Here is a 19,107-nt window from a genome sequence, read left to right as displayed (position 1 = left end):
GTAAACAAGCATGGCTTTCTTTTTTCTTTTTTCCTTTGTACACTGTAATAATTTCAATCTCATAGAAAAGTTATACAAGAGTACAAAGAGCTCCCATATGCCCTTTACCCAGAGACCCCATTCAAGTTTTGCAACTGACCCAATAATGTTTTTTTATATCAATTGCATGCAGTTGTCGTGTCTGTTCAGTGTCCTTCAGTCTGGAACAATGAGTTCCTCAGTCCTTCTCTGACCTTTGTGATGGCAATGTCTTCTGTCCACTGGTTCTGGCCTCTAATAATAAAAATAACCTGCACAATTAACATTCATCTAGTGCCTTTCAGTTGTAAAGAACTTTCCCTTGTGGTATCCTTATGCTACGTGCTTTCCATATTTATTCACCTAAGTTTAATATTCACCTAACCTTAATATTTTTTTGCATACCTTTAATTTATTCACCTAACCTTAATATTTTTTAAGATTACAGCCTTGCTAATTTGTAAGATATCCCTCAATTTAGGATTGTCTGATGTTTCCTCATGCTGAAATCCAGTTATGAATTTTTGGCTGGATTATCATAGAAGTGATATTGTGATCTCACTGGATCCTGTCAGGTGGCACGTGATTTCTATTTGTCTAATTTCTGGTGACGTTAACTTTGATTATTTGAATGAGATGGTGGCTGTCAGGTTTGTCCACTGTGGAGTTATTTTCTTTCTCTGTATAATTAATAAGTATTTCAAGGGAGATATTTTGAGACTCTGAAATACCCCATTCTTCCAAATTTTACCTCCTAGTTTAGCACTGATTTATATTTCTTGCCTGAATGGATTATCACTGTGATAATTCCTAAATGATGATTTTCTAATTCTATCATTTTTTCTACATTTATTAGTTGGCATTCTATTATAAGAAGAAAAAGTATTTTCTTCCTCTGTGTGTGTGTGTGTATAAAATGTGGCCTCATGGATTCCCATTTTATTCAAAGGAATCTAATCCATTACTATTACTATTACTATTTATTCTGATGTTCAAATTGTCCTAGAATTCATGAAGGGAACACTTTCAAGCTGGCTCTGTGTCTTTCTGACATGTACCCATCATTCTTTGAGTATTTTTGTTAATCCAGTGGTTTGCTAGAGCTGGCTTCTTACATTGGCTCATGAGAAGAGCCCATGGTAAATTTTTCAGGAAATTTGCGAGTCATTAACATCAAGTTGGTAGCTTAGTATAAAGCATGTTGGGAGTATTTACACCATGGAAATTGGCAAATGCTATAATCAGAACATTTTCCTCCAGAGAGCTGGTTGTTAAAAATTTGCCAGCTCACCAATGTTTTTGTCACAAAAAGATATCCCAGGCTCATCTTATACCTTAACCACCACAGGCCTGTAATCATCCATTTCTCCAAGGATCCCTGATTCCTTTTAGTGGAGAACAGGGACTTAGAAACCAAGATCTGGAAGCTAGGTGAGCTCTACTGAGCGTACGTGAGGTGGACAGAACTGGAAAAGATTGCTTGTGTGTGTGTATGTGTATACACGTACATTAGGAAATATATGTATTGCGTGTGTGCATATATATGCATATATACACTTTAATTTTAAATAATTTTAATAATTTTAAATAATTTGGAATAATTTTAGGTTTACAGAATAGTCAGACAGAGCACAGGCTTCCTGTGTATTCTTCACCCAGCTTCCTCTAATTTTACTATCTTACGTAACCATGGTACATTTGTCAAAACTAAGAAATTAACATTGGTGTAATAGTATTAACTAAACTGCAAACTTTATTTAGATTTCATGAGTTTTTCCACTAATATCCTTTTTCTGTTCCAGCGTCCAATCCAGAATATCACATTGTATTTAGCGCGTGTGTGCGCGGGCACACACACACACTTTTACTTATCATCTCCCTATCTCTCCATCTCTCAACCTCTCCATCTTTTTAACTCTCTGCTTCTCTACCTATATTTAGAACCATGAGTTCATACCTCTGATCCCAAGGTTACACCACAGGGTTTGTTCTAGCTTTTGCCCTTTCCATATTTATAACTCTCTTTCGTCTTGAGAAACTTAGCCCCTATTATCCTCAATATATTTACTTATTGGCTAAATCTCCCTGTATGTAACAAATTTCCTGACTCCACTGGGCTGCTGCCCCACTCACCCACCAACTTCACGTGGATTCAGACCCTTACTAGATCGACCTCCTCACACAGGCCAGCCTATTGGTTTTTTGACTGAATTAGGAAGAAAGGAAAGAAGGAAGTTATACAAGTTTCTTAATCTGTTAGAATCTCATTTTCCTTATGTTAATTGCTCATGGATTAATATACCTACTTGATGGAAGCAAAGTGCTTAGCTCAGTGCCCAGTAGAAAATAAGCACTCAATAAACAGGACTTTTCACTGTTTTTTTGTTGTTATTGTTATCAAGGACCAATTAATCCATGAAACAGGAGGCCTAGAAGGAGAGGCTGTGGAGATGAGAAATTTTGGTGTTTGTCACCACGACATGTATTAGCAAACCAGACATGCATGAAAACCTGTCCTAAAAAGTGGGTCTTCCATTGTTGAGAGACCCCTTATGAGTCCAGGCTCACTGGAATTTGTTGGCTTGAGTCAGAGCTTCTCAACCTCAGCACTACTGACATTTGGGGTCAGAGAATTATTTGTTGTAGGAGCTGTCCTGTGCATTATAGGATGTTGAACAGCTGCCTGGCCTCAACCCACTAGAAGTAGCAACCCTCTCCAAATCGTTACAACCCAAAATTTCTCTAGAAATTGGCAAAGGTTTCCTGGGGGCAAAAGTATCACACACATACACACACCCCAGTTGAGAACCACTGGAGTAATGGCTGGCTCTGTCTTAAGTATAGTCTCTATTATTCACCATGCTTGAGGAATGGAATATTTGACTTAATTTTTAAAATTCTTAATAGAGTTACTTTATACTATTTTTCCAAAGATTTGGGCTGAAAATCACTGACAATTCAAAATTAGGCTGAAAATAATAGTTTTGATTCAGAAGTTGCAGATTCGAGCCTCAGTTATCACTGAGTTGTAGATGAATGCAGATCCCGGTCAGCATAGTCTTCCTAATGTGACTTATTGCTAATAAGGCTCACCATAAGAGAATTATAACAAGGATTTGCAGTTACCTTTCTTTCAAAGAAATCCAAGCATTGCCTTCTAGTCTTTTCTTCTACCGTCTGCTTCATGCATTTTACATTGTTGCTAAATGGAATGTTCCTTGTCCAATAAACATTAGTGGAATGAGTGAGTAGATATTTATTAACTTTCCTAAAAGGATGGAAGTGGGAAACTTATTACCACATCTTACAAAGGGTTTAATTTGTCAAAAATAGTTTAGGTAGTCAGTAGCAGTGTGAGCCAGAATGAAGTCTGAATTAAGATTTTTGAAGAATTACTCTAGTTCTTCCATTGGAGGCTCTTAAACCTTTTTGCAAAAGGACCCCCCAGACAGTGCCCAAATCGCTGCAGTTTATGGAAGTCTGCAGCTCTACTTCTTAGTGGAGAAAGAACATGGTGTTAAAGAATTAAGAGGAACACAACAAATAAACAAATTAATGAAATTGGCAACAACATAGCAATTGCATAAATTCATGACAATTCACACAAGTAAAACCTTAACTCCTCAGGACAACACCAAAGCTGCCCTGAATTCAAAGCACCCTTCGTTTTGCACCACCTCCTAGCAGGGGGTTTTGGTGATCTGGGCAGCGCAGAGTGATCTTTGCATCAACACAGAGGACTGCATGGCAACAAGCCTTCTTAGCTGAAGACTGAATGAGAGTCCTCAGTAAACTTCCAGGGTGCTGATTTTAGTGTATGAATGTCAACTTCTGGTAACCTGTCATCATTAATCTAAGAGGGTGCTAATATACAGGCAACCTGTAGAAATCAATGTGAGGAAAGAGAGTCATTTGGCTCCAGAACTGAGAAGAGGACTCACAGTGATGGATAATCTTGCTCTCCATCAGAAGGTCTTTCCAAACCAGCAGCGGACCAGCACTTTTAGGAATGGTGCCCCAAGGCCAGCAATCCCAAAAGGTTCACTGTTATTTCCTACTGTGCCTGTTGAACCTACAAGTTGGCTCTTGCCGCCACACCACACACACCATAACCAACACAGCGACCTTACTGATTGCACATACTTTGTCTCCTCACATCACCGTCCACCCAGCTGCCCACTAGCACCAGTCAAAAGCCTGTTGGGGGAAAAAGTCTCCTTCATCAGGAAAAAAAAAAAAAAATCCACTTAGGGGTGAGTTTTTTAGACGACACTACCAAAAGGGACAATGATTCTTTCTCAGTGTACTTATTGACATTCATTGAGCAGCATATAGTTTATTTTAGCTAGAGTTTGTGATGTAGCATCTATATTTAATTCCACAAGCTGTCGGGCAGCTCATATATTTACAAACACAATCCCGGAAACAATGTGTTTGCTGGTCACAGCTGCATCTGTAACATCTCAGGAGCTCTGTGCTGTTTGGCAGAGCTCAGGGTATTATCATTTTACATTCTGGTCTGTGCCAAGGCCCAAACAGGGCAGAGCTTGGACTGAAAGTTCAGATTCCGTGACAGGCTTGGCAGAAAGCCAAGAGCAAGAGTAACACTGAGGGCTGCAGGTCAGAATGGAGCGTTGCTTGCCAGCCCCGCCTCAGTTCTGCAGCCTGCACAGTGATGAGCAATTTCTATGTGATTGGCTTAGGTTTATTTTGGCTTCCCAGGCCTAAGAGAAACACTTAAACTGCTACGTGGATACAGAGGCTCGCTCTGCTGGGAAGTGAGCGGAGGCTTCAGCAATGGAAGCCAGGCTGCTTGGAAAGAGGCAGGGACAGAGAAGGTTTCCTCTCTGGAGGATGGAACCAGCTGTCTGCCAGGGGTGCGGGGTGGACGACTAAGCGAGCTTCAGTAGCTGGACTCAGGGAGAGTGGTGGGGCATACCCAGAGGCAGGGAGCAAATGGCGTGATTCAGGCAATCTTGGTAAGAAGAGGACCAATCCATTGGCCAGAATACGTCAAGAGGAGTATGTGAAGAGGTGGTGGGGCAGTTTGGAATCAGGCAAAGGAGCAGGCAAATCTTGGAGGTCAGTCTCCTACAATAGGAAGTAGGGGAGCTGAGAGCTGGAGGTACGGGAGCCAGCAAGGGTATGTGCCCTTTACACCTTAGATGGACGCTCTGAGATGCAGCAGAAAGGAGTGGGATTCAGAACTAAGCAGAAAGGAAGGAGAGGGGGAACTTGAGCACAGGCCCAGTTGGGTTTGGGGGTCCGAGGGAAGAGCACTGTAACTCAGGGGCACACGGGAAACCAGCACTTGTGGGTTGTCCACTGGGGCCCAGGTTAGGGGAACATGCCTGATCTTATGGTTTTCAGGACAGCACAAGTGAAATATAACTGTCTTCTCATGAGGCCATGCTGACAGGCCATCTAAACAGGAGCCACACAGCTTCCTCCAAAGCAGAAGGCTTCAAGGTCCTTATCCAAGCCAGGAAAATGATTTTAGGCAAGTCCCGCTTTTGTATTCTAGGATTTTACACTTTTCATCAATCCGTAGCAACATTTTAAGTGAGAGTGACCTAGAGGAATCTAGGATAACCTCCTGGGACTACAGCTCCCTTATCAGAGTTCAGTCTGTGCATCTTACTTTTACAGGTCATTTAGACTGTATTGAGGACTTTCTTAAGAGAACATTATTGGTTTCTCTGTTTTTGAGTTTTCTTCTCTGTAAAATGGGCCTAATAACAACATCAGCCTCATAGGGTTTTACGACAATTAAATGAGTCAATGAGTGGAAAGTGCTTAGACCAGTGTCTGGCACATAGTAACCAATATCTAAACACAATCAACAGTGATGATGATGGTACTTCTGGGACTACTCATGTGTTCCAGCTTATGAAAATGTCAATTTACCACTGACACATGTGAAATAGAGACAGAATGAGCTGTAGGCTTAGCGTTGAGAGACCCAGGTTAAAGTCGTGGTTTTGCCCCAAATCAGTGGTGTGACCTTGAATAACTCACTGCACTTCTGTGGCCCTATGTTTTCTCATGTACTGTACAACGTGAAGGGGATTCCATCACTGGCTCGCACTGTATTAAAATCTCCTGGAGGAGTTTTCAAAATATTCCAAAATATACCCCAACCCAAGGTATCAGTTATTTCTCTCTTTCCCTCCCTCCCTGACTCCATACCCCCCGCCCCCCACCACACACACATATACCGCATACCTCAGGCTGCTGAGAACCACTGGGCAGGTAACCTCTAGGATCTCACCCCTTCCCTCTCAGTTCCATGACATGATCAGGTGGAAATTAATCAGGAACCAAAGGCTGTAGGAAGGGAAAGCAACCAAGTAACCAACACATGGCCTCTCTCTGAAAGGTGTCTTGGAGAAAATGAGTCTAAAAGATGTGATGGACAGATGTAGACCCACAGAGAGGAAAGGAAGGCAGGAGTGAGTACAATGGCAGGGCCCACAGCCAGGCACTTGGGGGTCAAGTGACAGAGGCCACAGAAAAAGGCAAAAGGACTGCCCCCTTCTACGGTCATTAACTATGGAGGATCAGGGGAAGAGGACCAGTAAGTCACTCGGAGTGACCTGTAGGGACCCCCAAGGGCTGATGAGGGCACATGTTTTAGCAGAGACTTTACCGTCTCAGCCTTCAGTTTTCTCACCTGTAAACAACAACAACGAAACAACAACAACAAAAAAACCAAGGTGGTGCCTGTGGACTCTCGACTCTTTCTGTCTCTAATAACCTATGTTGAAGCATCGGAAGAAATAACAGTGAACACACATAGCACTCTCCCCATGCCAGGCACTTTTTAACTCATTTAATCCACACAACCTATGAGGAGGCACTATTATTCTTTTTCTCATCAGGTAAGGAAGCTGAGGTGAGAGAGGTGGAGCCAGCCTGAGAAGTTGGGCATCCTGGCTCTGTGGTCCATGCCCGTAACCCCTCAGCAGCTATGGAGCAGCTCATGGGGGGCTCCGTGCTGGGCAGAGGAAGGCAGATTTGTTCTCAGGCCCACAAAGAGCTGGGGGGCTTCTTAAAGAGGGAGTATAATGGAAATGGTTTGGAGGAAGGTTACTCTGCATGGAGATCAGGGTTTAAAGGCTTTGAAATGTGCAACTTTTCATTTAGAGGTTCTATTTGATTGGCAGTGCCTTCTGTCTCTTTTCTGGAGACCCCGTGACCTCAAGGGAAGCTCTGGGGCAGAGGGGTCTGCACACTGTGGTCTGGGCTTTATCCTGTGAGCCTCTGGGCCAGCCTGTCAGTTAGCTTGTCTCCCCAAGGACAGTGGCAAGGACAGCCAGCAGCAGGGATGAAGCCTCTGCAGCTGATGGATGAACCGTCCTTGATAAGTGAAGGCCTGGTTATCACACGGCAGAAACCTGTACATTTGGGGCCCTGAGGGGCTGGATGGAGCCTGCAAGATCTAATGTCACTAAAGCTGTATGTGTGTGTATCATTCTTTTAAGCTCGTTCCAGGATCCTCAATTCCTACTTTCTGTTCCTCCTCCACGAGGGAAAGTGCGGGGTCTGTCTAGCACAAGGTTGCATAGAAATTGCCTAATAACTGATTGACTGTTCGAAGGACAGAGATGAGTGAGGATGAGGAGAGCTAAGTTACAGGTCTTGGAGTCAGAATATCCGAGTTTCCCTTCTGCTTCCTCGTGGGGTGGCCTCCAGTAAGTCCCTTCACCTCTCCCAGCCTTTCCTCTCAAAGGTCTCGGATGAATGCAAGAACATTTAGTACATAGTAATTCTGATTCCTCTTCCCTTTGCACAAATAAGCATTAATATTGTTAACCTGATTCTGTGAAGGGAGAATATCCACATGCCTCACCTATTTTAAGTCGTTTCCTGACTAGCAGTGGGGAAAGGCATCAGATGTAGCTGGCCAGTTCCATGCCAGCTCTAGGGGTGTAGCTGAAGGTCATGTCACAGAGCCTGGAGAGGACAGTGGCGGCCGGGGTGTAACCCCTGCCTGGGTTCCCATGGGGGCATGGTGGGCACGGCTGAGGCTCTCTGAGGTGCATGTTATTGGGGGAAAAAGGCCGTGGTTAGTCTCTGTGGAGGCTGGCAGATCATCCCAACAAGATGAAAGTCATTGATCTGAACTGATAGCACCCCACGTCCACCCTTGCTCTTTAGAACTCTCCATCCCAGAATGGGCTGTCACTTCTCCTCCCTTTCTAGTCAAAACAGGAGGTTTTACATCAAGATGTTGTGGATGACAAGAACAAATAACACTTTCTGTGAGTTTTTACCACTGACGCCCTCAGATTTATTCAAGAAAACATCTCCTCAGTAGAGTTGGCCAATTAACCACTCAAATGGCTTGAAAACTTATTTAATGTCACTGCCTAATCACTTTATTAAATGTCACTGCTCCAATAGGCAAGAATTTCTGTTTTATACCTCACTTCTCTTATGCTTGACTCCCTTTCTGAAACACAGAGATTCTTCCCAAGGAAGACTAAAATCTTGATGCCTGTCCCCTTATATTTGGGCCCCTTATATTTGCAAGGAATTATGGAATTGCAGCATTGGGCAGGACCATAGGGATCATCTTACTTCTCGAATCATTTTACTGATGACCACAGGGAGGCTTCCAGAGGGAAGTGACTTGCTCCCAAGGGCTCCAACTTGTAAGTGGCAAAGCCTACATGTTTTTATAGCTGTGAATCATGTACATGGTGCAGTGAGGTGTAATTACTATAGATCTAGAGTAGGTAGACCTGGGTCTGCCACTGAAAGACATGACCTTGTGCAATTCTTTTCTAGATTCCTAGCCTCAGTATTCTCATCTGTTAAAAGGGGAACATAAAATCTGGGAAATGAAGATTGAGTATAATTTTGTTATCCGTGCTTCATAAGCAGTAACTCCCACACAAATATTAAATGATTTACACTAACATTTATTAATGATGCTTGTTGACAACATTAACAATTTTGTTAATTTTAAAAAGAATTTCACACCTATTTCTCCTTTTCTTCTGGCCTCTGACAACAGCTTAGCCATGTCCTTCGCTCCTCCACCATGTAACCCGTCCTCTGCAATAATTTACCAAGAGGAACCTCTACTTCTGTATCACGCAGCAAGATTTAGTACATGAGCAGCTGATGCCCCAAATCCTAATTGCTCTATTGACCCACTTCGCATAAACAGAGATTGAGACCAACAGGAGGACACAAAAGAGTCCCCACACGTCCTCCACTGGGTGACAATCTCAGAGTGGAGGAGTGAGACTCTCATAAGCTCTCCCATTTTGAAGACCGCCCTGCCTACTTCTCATGTGACCTCATCCGTACTTGATCCTCTCTATTGACAAAACTGTAACCCATGTAATTCATGGCTTAATGGACAGATTCGAGCTAATGGACTCACAGAGGAAAACGCACAACTTATTTTATTTGAACCTTTGGTCCAAGCTAATTTATTGTTTGTGCAGGTGTAAAACTCTGTCTTAAGGATGATGTGAGTAAATGGTCTGAGTATTCGGCTTTCACAGGGAAATTTATCATTTTTTCGTTGAGGAGCTACCTTACTTTGATAGCCTCACAGGGAACGTGGAGGTTTACTCACACAGGCGGCTTTAGGACAAAAAGGATCTGTGGGAGCCTCATGGGGAAGGTGCTAACTGTTTTAACTGCTGAATATTAGCGGTTCCACCAGAAGTCGTGAGAATTTAGACGGTTAAAATTTGCTTGACAGGTTGCTGTTACAAAATCTCTAGTGATATTATTTGTGGAGCATAAACAGGAAATGGCCAAAAGCTGTTCTCCTTAAAAACCTAATTTTGACAACTGTCGATGCAGCAATTATTTTGTCTTTTTTTTTTTTAAAGGTGAAGGGACATGTTCCAGGGAATTTTTTTAAAGAAAGTTTGAAAGGCTGTTTAAAATTTTTCTTTCTTAAAAAAAAGATTTTTTTAGTCAAAACGTCTTCAGATCCTGAGGAAAACCAATGAAGCGGAAACCGTGTGATTCCCAGGCCAGGTTTTTCAGAGGCGCAGTCAGCGCTGAATTCGGGTGTTCTTGCTGCGCTCAGCAGACTTGGCCCCGCAATCAAAACCCTTTGATTCTAAAGCTGATACTCTGTAAGTAGGCAGGTTCCAGCACATTGTGAGCTCTGAAAAAGCGTAATTACAAACAAAGAATGACAAGAAGCTCACGTTGACTTAATATAGCTCGCTCCTTTCAAAGAGCGCACTGCTTCTCACACACGTGCTCTCACCTGCCCTGAGGTGGCGGCCACCACCCCCGTGTCACAGCACAGGGCACCGAGAGGCTCAGTGCCCGGGCCCAGGCCACGTGTTATCACAGGCCCGCAGTGATCCCTCTGTGAAATGCGTGGATTGATTCATCACGTATTGTTGAGGACTGACTGTGTGTGAATGCTGGAACTGCAGAAACAAAGACCTGGCCCCTGACCTTGAGGGGTCCACAATCTAGGCGGGGGGTGTGGTATGACGCAGCAGAGGTGATCAGACTTAAGGGAGATGATTGGCATCACTCTGCTCAAGAAACCGCCACGCTAGCTTTTTGTCATGCCGAGAATAACAACTGGTCTCCTTTAGGGAGCACGAATGGGAGAGGCCAGGCCTCGTGCAGAATGGGAGAGGGACGTCATTTTCTTTTATATGTCTCTATTATTTTTCTACTGCTGTGTAACAAATTACCACAAACTTAGTGGCATAAAACAATACCATAAAGAGTGTAGCATCTCATGGTTTCTGTGGGTCAGGAGTTCAGGTATGGGTTAGCTGGGTCCTCTGCTCAGGGTCTCACCAGACTGAAATCAAAGTGTCAGCCAGGGAAGTGGTCCTCATCTGGGGCTCAGGGCTCTCTTCCAGGCTCAAGTGGTTGTTGGCAGAATTTGTTTTCTTGTAGTGGTATAACTGAAAATGGTATTCGTACTCTCTTACTAGCTGTTGATGGGGAATTGCTCTCAGTTCCTAGAGACCACCCACAATCTCTTGCTGCATGACCCCCATAGGCTGTTACAGCGTCGCCATTTGCTTTCTTCCAGGCCAGCAGGAGCTTGTCTCTCTGACATGTCACCTTCTGTAAAGGTTCACCTGATTAGGTCAGGCCCACCAGGATACTTTCCCATTTTCATTAACTCAAAGTCAACCGATGAGTAACCTGATCATGGGAGTAGTAGCCCATCATATTTACAGATCCTGCCCACATTCAAGGGGAGGGGACTACATAGGGCATTCACAAAAGGACACAGAATCTTGGGGGCCATTTTAGAATCCTGCCTTTCACAGTGCCCTCCCACTCATGTCAGGGCATGTCCACCTTACCGTTGTTTGCTGCCTTGGCTTCTGTGTCAAGTAGCCCCAGTCTCCAAAATGAACATTCTCCCCTCCCCTCCATCAATCTGCTTTTAAAAACGGAACAGTATTTTCTAAGAGGAATTAATCACTAACGGTAGAGTTTCAGATAACGGAATGAGCACCAGCTTTTGTACTATCAATGCTTAGCATGGTTTCTGGCACTCAAGAGCCCTCAGTTTATGTTTCTCAATAAACGAATGCGTGACTTATTAAATGAGAAATATTTTGGGCATCCTCATCAGATTACATCCTATAAAAAAAATGCCTACCTCCCTACGTGCAAGGCGGATTCCTCCTTTTAGTTTGTATCACTTTTTCCCCTGATTTAAAAGTAATGCATGCTTATTATGAAACACTTGGGGATTTTTCTTCCTTCTATGATTTTATTTTTTATATGTAAGTTTTTAATCCATCTGGAACTAATTTCCCAATATGATGTATAAAATTTTCCATCCCCTACCCAATTAGTCTGCAATGTCTTTTTTTATATATATACAACGTTCTTGTGTATAATAGGCTCTCTTTTTGAGCTCTCTGTTCTATATCATTGATCAGCCCATCCAATCTGTGTGCCAGTATCGCCTATTTTGATTACTAGAATGTTATAATATGTTCTAAGAGCTGGTGGCCTCATTCTTCTCCTTTCCCCAGCCCCCCTCTCACCCAGTTCATTAAGCAAGGGTCTACCTTGCTGCCCACTTTAGCTCCTTAGGCTGCACAGCATCTTTGGCAAGGTCTGGACACGGAGCCAGATTTAGGTTCATATTCTACCTCTGCATCTTCCTAGTTCAACTCCTCTGAGTCCCAGTGAAATGTAAACCTATAACAATGACGCTTATATAACAAACTTACTGTGAGAATTAACTGGGGCAACTTCTAAGAATCACCCAGCATGTAGTAGGTGGTCAGTACCTCCTAGCTGGAGTGGAGGAGTGACTCTGAAGGTCCAACCACCCACGCTTCTGTCCGTCTGTCCTTAGGAGCAGCGACTGCAGCTCTTTTGAAAGTATCCTGGACAAATGCTGAGGTTCGGATCTCTCCGACTCTGGTCAGCCTTTAGGCTAGGAGTATCCAGGATTAATACTTGGCCCCAGCCTCTGGGCAGCCTCTTCAGGCTTCCCATTGGTCCAAGGGAAGTCTGATGGTTTTGTTGAACTGGGGGACCCTGGAAGGGGCTGTGAATCAAAGGCCAAAGCCCACTTTGCCCACCCTTATGGGACTCTCCAAGTGCCAGGGAATTAACACCCCTTGTTTCATCTCCAGGGAGCCTATCTCTGGGTTTTAGCAGCCAGAGAAATTCCTCAAAGCCATAAATTACAGGTTCTGGGGGTTGGAAGTCATCCCAGCACACACTGAAGTGGTGCTGGCAAGGGGACGTGGGTGAGACTCGGACAGCACGTGCTAGAAATTAAGGATTCAAGAAATGTGTGCCGTTGCAAGAACCCCCACAGCACTGGATCAGTCCCATGCATCTGCCCAGAGGCTTACAAAGGTGATTGGTTGTCCTCAGACGAGGTGCAGGCACCGGAAATCAAAGGCCTGAGATGAGTTACAAAGCAGCCAGGAGTTTTGTGGCCAAAATCTTTCTCAGCACCTTCCCTTCTCTCAGAGAAGACAGGGCGTGTACTCATTCATTCCTTCAAGAAGGGTCTCTGAAGGCCGGCTGTGTGCTCTCAAGAGGTAGGATAGAAGGCTATACAGCCTGCCCTCAGGGAGCCTTCACGCTGCACGGTGAGGAGAGAAAGACCCCACAGGGACCCCTGCCTGCATTCACCTGCTCTCTGATGATGGTGATGGGGTGGTTCGATTGCCAGCTCTAACTCCATCCCTGGAAGGCCTTCTGGAAAAGAAGGGATCAGGTGTTCAAAGCTGGAAGGAGTCTTAGATAGTCTCTGGTCAAGCCTCTTTCTTTCCTATAGGGAAGGGATTTGCCCAAGTTCACCCAGCTTCGTATCAGCGCTGGGACTGCTACTCTTCTACTTCTCTGCCCCACAATTCGCCATCTGAAAAAGGGGGCTGCTGTTCACCTTCCACCAAGCTTCTAGAGGCAGCTCACAACCTACGGGGCTATTACTGAAACATAGGGAACATTTTTGAGAGAGGAAAACAGAAGTAGATGGTGTTGAGTCAACACAGGAAACATGGAAGCAATATAATACAAGAGTTAAGAGTCAGTCCACCTGTGTTCAAAATTCTGGTTTCTTCACTTAAAAGCTGTGTGAACTTAAGCAACTTTCTTCATCTCTCTAAACCTCATCTTCTCCTCCATAAAATGATGGCAGTGATGTTTCCCATAGGATTGTTTTAAGAGAGAAATATACATCAAGCACTCAATGCCTAGAATGAAGCTGTGTTACTAGGAGAAAGGATTTCTGGAGCGGGCCCTGCCCCATGATGTTTGATGCTCACAAGCCCGTGGGGTAAGACCAGGGGGTTCCACTGACATGTCGGTGCTGTCCTTCTCTAGTTCCAGGAGCCCCGGAGGAGCGGCGCAGAGCGGGAGAGTGTGGCGAGAGAATGAAGAAACCAACCGCCCGGGAGAAGCATGAGGTGGCCGTGTGGCACTCGGTTTAGAGGGCTTCGGCCGACGGCGGCCCCATGGGCAGCCCTGCTGGCACTGGGCCTCCCCGGTTGGGTGTTGGCCGTCTCGGCCACGGCCGCCGCGCTGGTGCCCGAGCAGCATGCCTCCTCGGCCGGCCAGCCGCCCCTGGACTGGCTGCTCACGGACCGGGGCCCCTTCCACCGCGCCCAGGAGTATGCTGACTTCATGGAGCGCTACCGCCAGGGTTTCACCACCAGGTACAGGATCTACAGGTGAGTGGGGGCTCCCCGCCCGAGACAGGGGCTTCCCTCAGAACCCAGCCTGGGCAAGCCCCGCTGGTGGGCGGGCCCCCACCGCGAAGCCAGCCGGAATGCCCGCTGCCTGAACTGGGGGTGAGGACTGGGGGAGCAGCAGGCAGGGAAAAGCGCCTACCGTGTTGGTTTTTAAAAAAAGAAAGAAGAAAACACATACAAGCTGGAAAACCTGCTGATACCTCCTGGGGAACTTAGCAAAAGGCTTTCTATTTATAGGCTCTGCTGCTTATAAATTGAGGACAAATCTGGCGGCATAGTCAGCGTGTGGCCCCCGGCTGCGGCAGGAGGTCAGAGTCAAATGCTGGGGCCGGGTTTTAACTAAGGGGTTAGATACTTTTACGCGTTGTAATTACCTAGACATGCAGATGAAGGAAGGACAGCTCCGGTTTCCTGCCTTAGAGGTCTGGGGAGCCCTGCAGGGTCAGGGATGAGCCTGCCCTCACCCTGCTCAATACCACAGCCTCCGCTGGCCTTGCCCGAGGAGTGGGCTGTGTCTTCCTGGCCCCTCAGGCCTGTCCTCAGGAGCATCAGAGGTCAAAGTCAAACAGGAGACCTGCCTGGTCCGTCTGAGGAGGGAGAAACCCTGCACATATTCCCGGCTGCTGGACCAGCACTTCAAAAGCAGAAGGTTCCTCGAAATCCTCACCTCGGGTGCCCGGGAGCCTCAGGGCTCCCACGAGTGTATCCTTGAATTCACTCTCCTTCATCCCCTGCCCTCCTGCCCCCTCATCATCTCTCCCTTTTCCTCCTCACTTTAGAGGAGTAGCCTAAAGACAACCGTAGTCTTTAGACAACCTGGGAGCTTTGCTGAAATTTTTTTCTTTTATTAAAGACATTTATTTTCCAATTACAAATTAGTTTCTAATGCAAAAAAAAAAAAAACAGAGAGAGAGAGAAAACATGAAAAAGCACAAAGAGAAACAAAACCGGAAAATCACCTATTCTTTCAGCATCTGGGAATGCTATCGTTAGCCTTTTGGCACACGCCTCATTTCTAGTCAACTGAACATACTAAAGTTTTGGGCCCTCTTGCTGGGTCTAGCACTTTACAAACCATATGTACCTTAACTCATTTAATCCTTCCCACAACCCTGTGTTGGAAGAACAATTTTTCTCCCCTTTTTACAGATGAGGAAATTGAGGTCAGAGAAGTTAAGGAACTTGCTGAAGGGCACACAGCTAGTACGTGGTGTAGCCAGGATTAGCTCCCAAGCAGTCAGACTCCAGAGTCTGGGTTCTTAAAATATATTTAGAGATATTTTTCTGTTTCTGAGAGTTGTTTAACTTCTGCAATAATCATGCAGTCTGTTTAGGTTAGTACAGGGTCTCAGATATAAGGTTTTAAGGTATTCAGCGCTGGAAGATGCCTAGGTGGTAAGAGCAGCCATTTATAGAGGCCATTCTCCTGGTCCACGACTCCCACACTCGGATGCAGATGAAGGTCAAGGTCAGGTATTTGAGGGTCTGGTGCTTGATGGGTGCAGAGGTCGATGGAAACAAAATCCTGCCCTAGGAATATCCTGCCCAGCTCTCCTTTCAGGCCCTATCTCTTCCACTCTGCTTGGACGCCGTCTGGTGTTGGAAGGGACTGCGGTTACACTCTCTGCTCCCATGGCTCTGATCTTTGCCATCCTCCAAAGACTGCAGTGGAAATTCATATAGGGCCACTGAGGCAGAGTAGCTGACTCAGGCTGGGAGGGACTGAGTTAACACCTGCTCAGGTGAAAATGAGCAGAAGAGGTTAACTCAACTTTCAGTAAATATATGAGAAGCTAGACATATGCCTCCCACAAATTTTCTATAAAGTAAATTCAGAGTGATGCTTCTCTTTATCAAGGAATTTCTTTTTCCATCCCTCCAAAAAAAAAAAAAAGAGAGAGAGAGAAAATCCACCTTAGAATGTTTAAGCAGTGAATCCCTCCAGTCCAGGAAAACAAGACTTAATTTACCTTAGACTTCTCTGTTTATCCCGAATCTTTCAGAAGCACTGCTATCACCAAAAATATGTTTTTTAAAAGTATATTGGAACTGAAATATCAGGCTGGGCATCCCAACACCACCATCTACTTCAAAGGGCTATAGGAACTAGAGGGAATAAACCATCAGTTTTCTCTCCCCCTCAATAGATTTCTCTTCTTATCAAGCCCCAGCCCCAAACCTAGCAGCCCCCGATGCCTGAGCAGCAACTCAGAGCTGCCCAGGGGTTGTCTGTAATCACTTCTGCACCATCGACTGTCCTATCAGTTGGTAATGGTTTTCTGATCATTTAATGTGACAGGCTCTTACACTGTGCCACTCTGCTTCTCTTGGGTCAGTTATTGCACATGAACCTGTACTTGGGGAAACAGTAACCAGTCATCCTGACAGGAATGCAGCACTCTGATTTGTGACCCTTCGGTGGGGTGGCGAGAGAGTGGTCACACACAGCTGCTCCAGGAGCATTCTGGGAGTTTTGCCTTTTGTTATTAAGCAAAATGGTGGATCCATGGATACTTGTAGGGCTTTCTATTATCCCTGTGGAATTCACTTTTATCCCTTCCCCTTTTGTCTCTAGTGGCAGTTCCCTCCGGCAAATTCAAGACCTTGCTCACTCTGACTAAAGCAAGTCAGGGAAAACTGGCAAAATATACGTTGAGGGTCATCCTCAATGACCAGAAGGGCGTTTTGTCTAGAAGGACAGAGGGAGAAAAAGCTTACAGAGAATATCAGAAATGCTCTGTTGTGAAATATTGGGTCTCGAACAGAATTGGTCTTTCATTTAATTCTTTAAGAAACATTTTGGTACATAGAAATCAGATGGTATCCACCTGTGCCTTCCATATAAGGAAGGAGATACACTATGATGGGGAAAGGATAAGACTTTCCAATGGGGCTAGGATATTTGGTGCAGAACCACACACCCACATGAAGCTCAGTTCCTAAACACAACAGGAGAGAGACCCTCCTTCCCTTCTAGTTGTGTGAACAGATCATAACTATTACACAGCAAGGTTCTAATATTAAGCTCCGAATCCCACCTATTCTTATTTGGACATCAGAGTGTGCTCTCACTTTGAGGAGATGACTGGTCGTCCTAGAATAGCTCTGGCCTCTCTAACCATGGGCCCCCGGAGACTATTGCTCTCTCCATTTCAAGTTTGCATTCATGTAGGCATAGGTGCTTCAGAGAGAAGGTTCTGGGGCCAGACAACCTGGGTTCTAATCCTGGAGCTGCAGCTTACTAGCTGTATAACGTTGACCAAATTATTTAATTTCTTTGTTTCCCAATTTCCTTATTTGTAAAATCAGGACAATAACAGTGCCCACCTAATGGATTGATGTGAAAATTAAATGATTTAATTGATGTAATTAATTTAATTGATGTAAGCACTTAGAACAGTGCTTAATAAATATTACCTATTATTATTAGATTGTCCTCAACAAATATTAGCCAGTGCAAGAATGGTAATGAGATGAGAGCCATGAGTGCTATCTTTGTGATAATGTCTGCTGAGGGCTTATTTGACAACCTATATTAGACAACCTATATTAGAAGAGGAAAAAATTGTTCTCCTGCTTTCCTTTTTAATGTATATTAACCCTTTACCCCTCAGTCTATCTCTCTGCTGGGAGAGAAACTCAATTGAAGAAAGAATAAATCTTCTCTGGGGCACACTTTTGCTGGTCTTGTGGGCTACCAGCTAGATGGTTTCCAGCATGTTTTAGAGTCCCCACAAGTAAAGATCTTTTTCCTAAAGTCAGGAGTTGCCAACTGAGCAGGCCTTCCTTAGGACATCCTACAGAAACCAGTTACTGTCAGCTCCCTGGTCCCAGGGATAAAATGAGCAATCTCAGGATACCCCATTACGAGAAGAGAGACAATATGCACTCTTGTTAAGCCTTCCTAAATAACAGGATGGGCTTCAGCATCTCACCCAATTTTTGGCAAGCTTTTAAATGCCATTAACCACCCTCTCAGCATGTCCTCAAGCCCTGTTAGACCAATATCTAAGCGATCAGCCCACTTCTCAGACACTGTCTCTTAACAGGCTAATGGTAAGAACTATAAGAGCAGAGATCCCATCTCCAATTCCATTTGTGACCCCCAAGCCCAACCCCCTTGCTCCACTCTATGGCCCCCAATACAATAAACACTTAAGTGATCAACCTCTCATAGCAGCCCTATGAGGCAGATTGGGGCAAGTAGAGTCCAAGGCAGTGAGATGGACTTGTTCAAGGTCAGAGAGGTATCCAGTCACAGCCAGAAATAGCGCTCACGGCTCCTGACTTGAAGTCTCCTGCTCATTACTCTAGACCACGCCACTTCCCTTTGACTGGTAAGTGCATCTTCATCATAACACGCAACTTAATCAGGCACCTAAATTGAGCTGATGCAAATGTAAATATGGTTTCTCGAAACACTCTAGTCGTAATGTTCCATTCTCTCTTTGCTACAAATCAAAGTAACGAGCAGTCTGGTTTTATTTTTTTTTTATTTCTTTTTGTATTAAGACTTTAATAGAGAGATAATCATGAGATTGGAAAAAATCCAAGCCACTATGATGAAACACTTAAAACTCGGAAAGAATAAATTAAGATTAAGAGAGAAAGTTAGAAATCATACAGAACAATGAGCATAATATGGTGGTTAGGAGAGACGCAAGGCTAGGTATAATTCCAAATTATTGACCTTAGTCATTATTACCTCCATTTCTATCTGCCTCTTTTTTAGAAGGGAAGGGTCTGGGGATGCATTAGAAGTCTTTTGGGAGGAAAACAAACAAAAAAAGAAATTAAATAGATATCTTCATTGACAAAAAGGGGCATTATATTCTGATCGTTTTCTGGGCAAAGTTTGAAAATTTTGAGAACCAAAGTAGAACAAAGCTGAAAAACAAGA

The 19,107-nt window shown here is 44.5% G+C and overlaps 1 protein-coding gene across 1 annotated transcript in view; it reads left to right on the top strand.

Moving 5' to 3' along the window:
• Positions 1 to 19,107, top strand: part of BRINP2 (BMP/retinoic acid inducible neural specific 2) — a 105,601-nt gene that overhangs the window by 40,211 nt on the left and 46,283 nt on the right. The window contains exon 2 of the mRNA XM_058539999.1: positions 13,840 to 14,186. Coding sequence (XP_058395982.1) covers positions 13,918 to 14,186 — 269 coding nt within the window. The 5' untranslated portion in view covers positions 13,840 to 13,917. The remainder of the gene's footprint in view (positions 1 to 13,839; positions 14,187 to 19,107) is intronic.

This window comes from Diceros bicornis, chromosome 4 (genome assembly GCF_020826845.1).
Source record: "Diceros bicornis minor isolate mBicDic1 chromosome 4, mDicBic1.mat.cur, whole genome shotgun sequence".
In the NCBI taxonomy this organism is placed as follows: Eukaryota; Metazoa; Chordata; class Mammalia; order Perissodactyla; family Rhinocerotidae; genus Diceros; species Diceros bicornis.
This window is presented reverse-complemented; position numbering and strand designations above follow the sequence as displayed.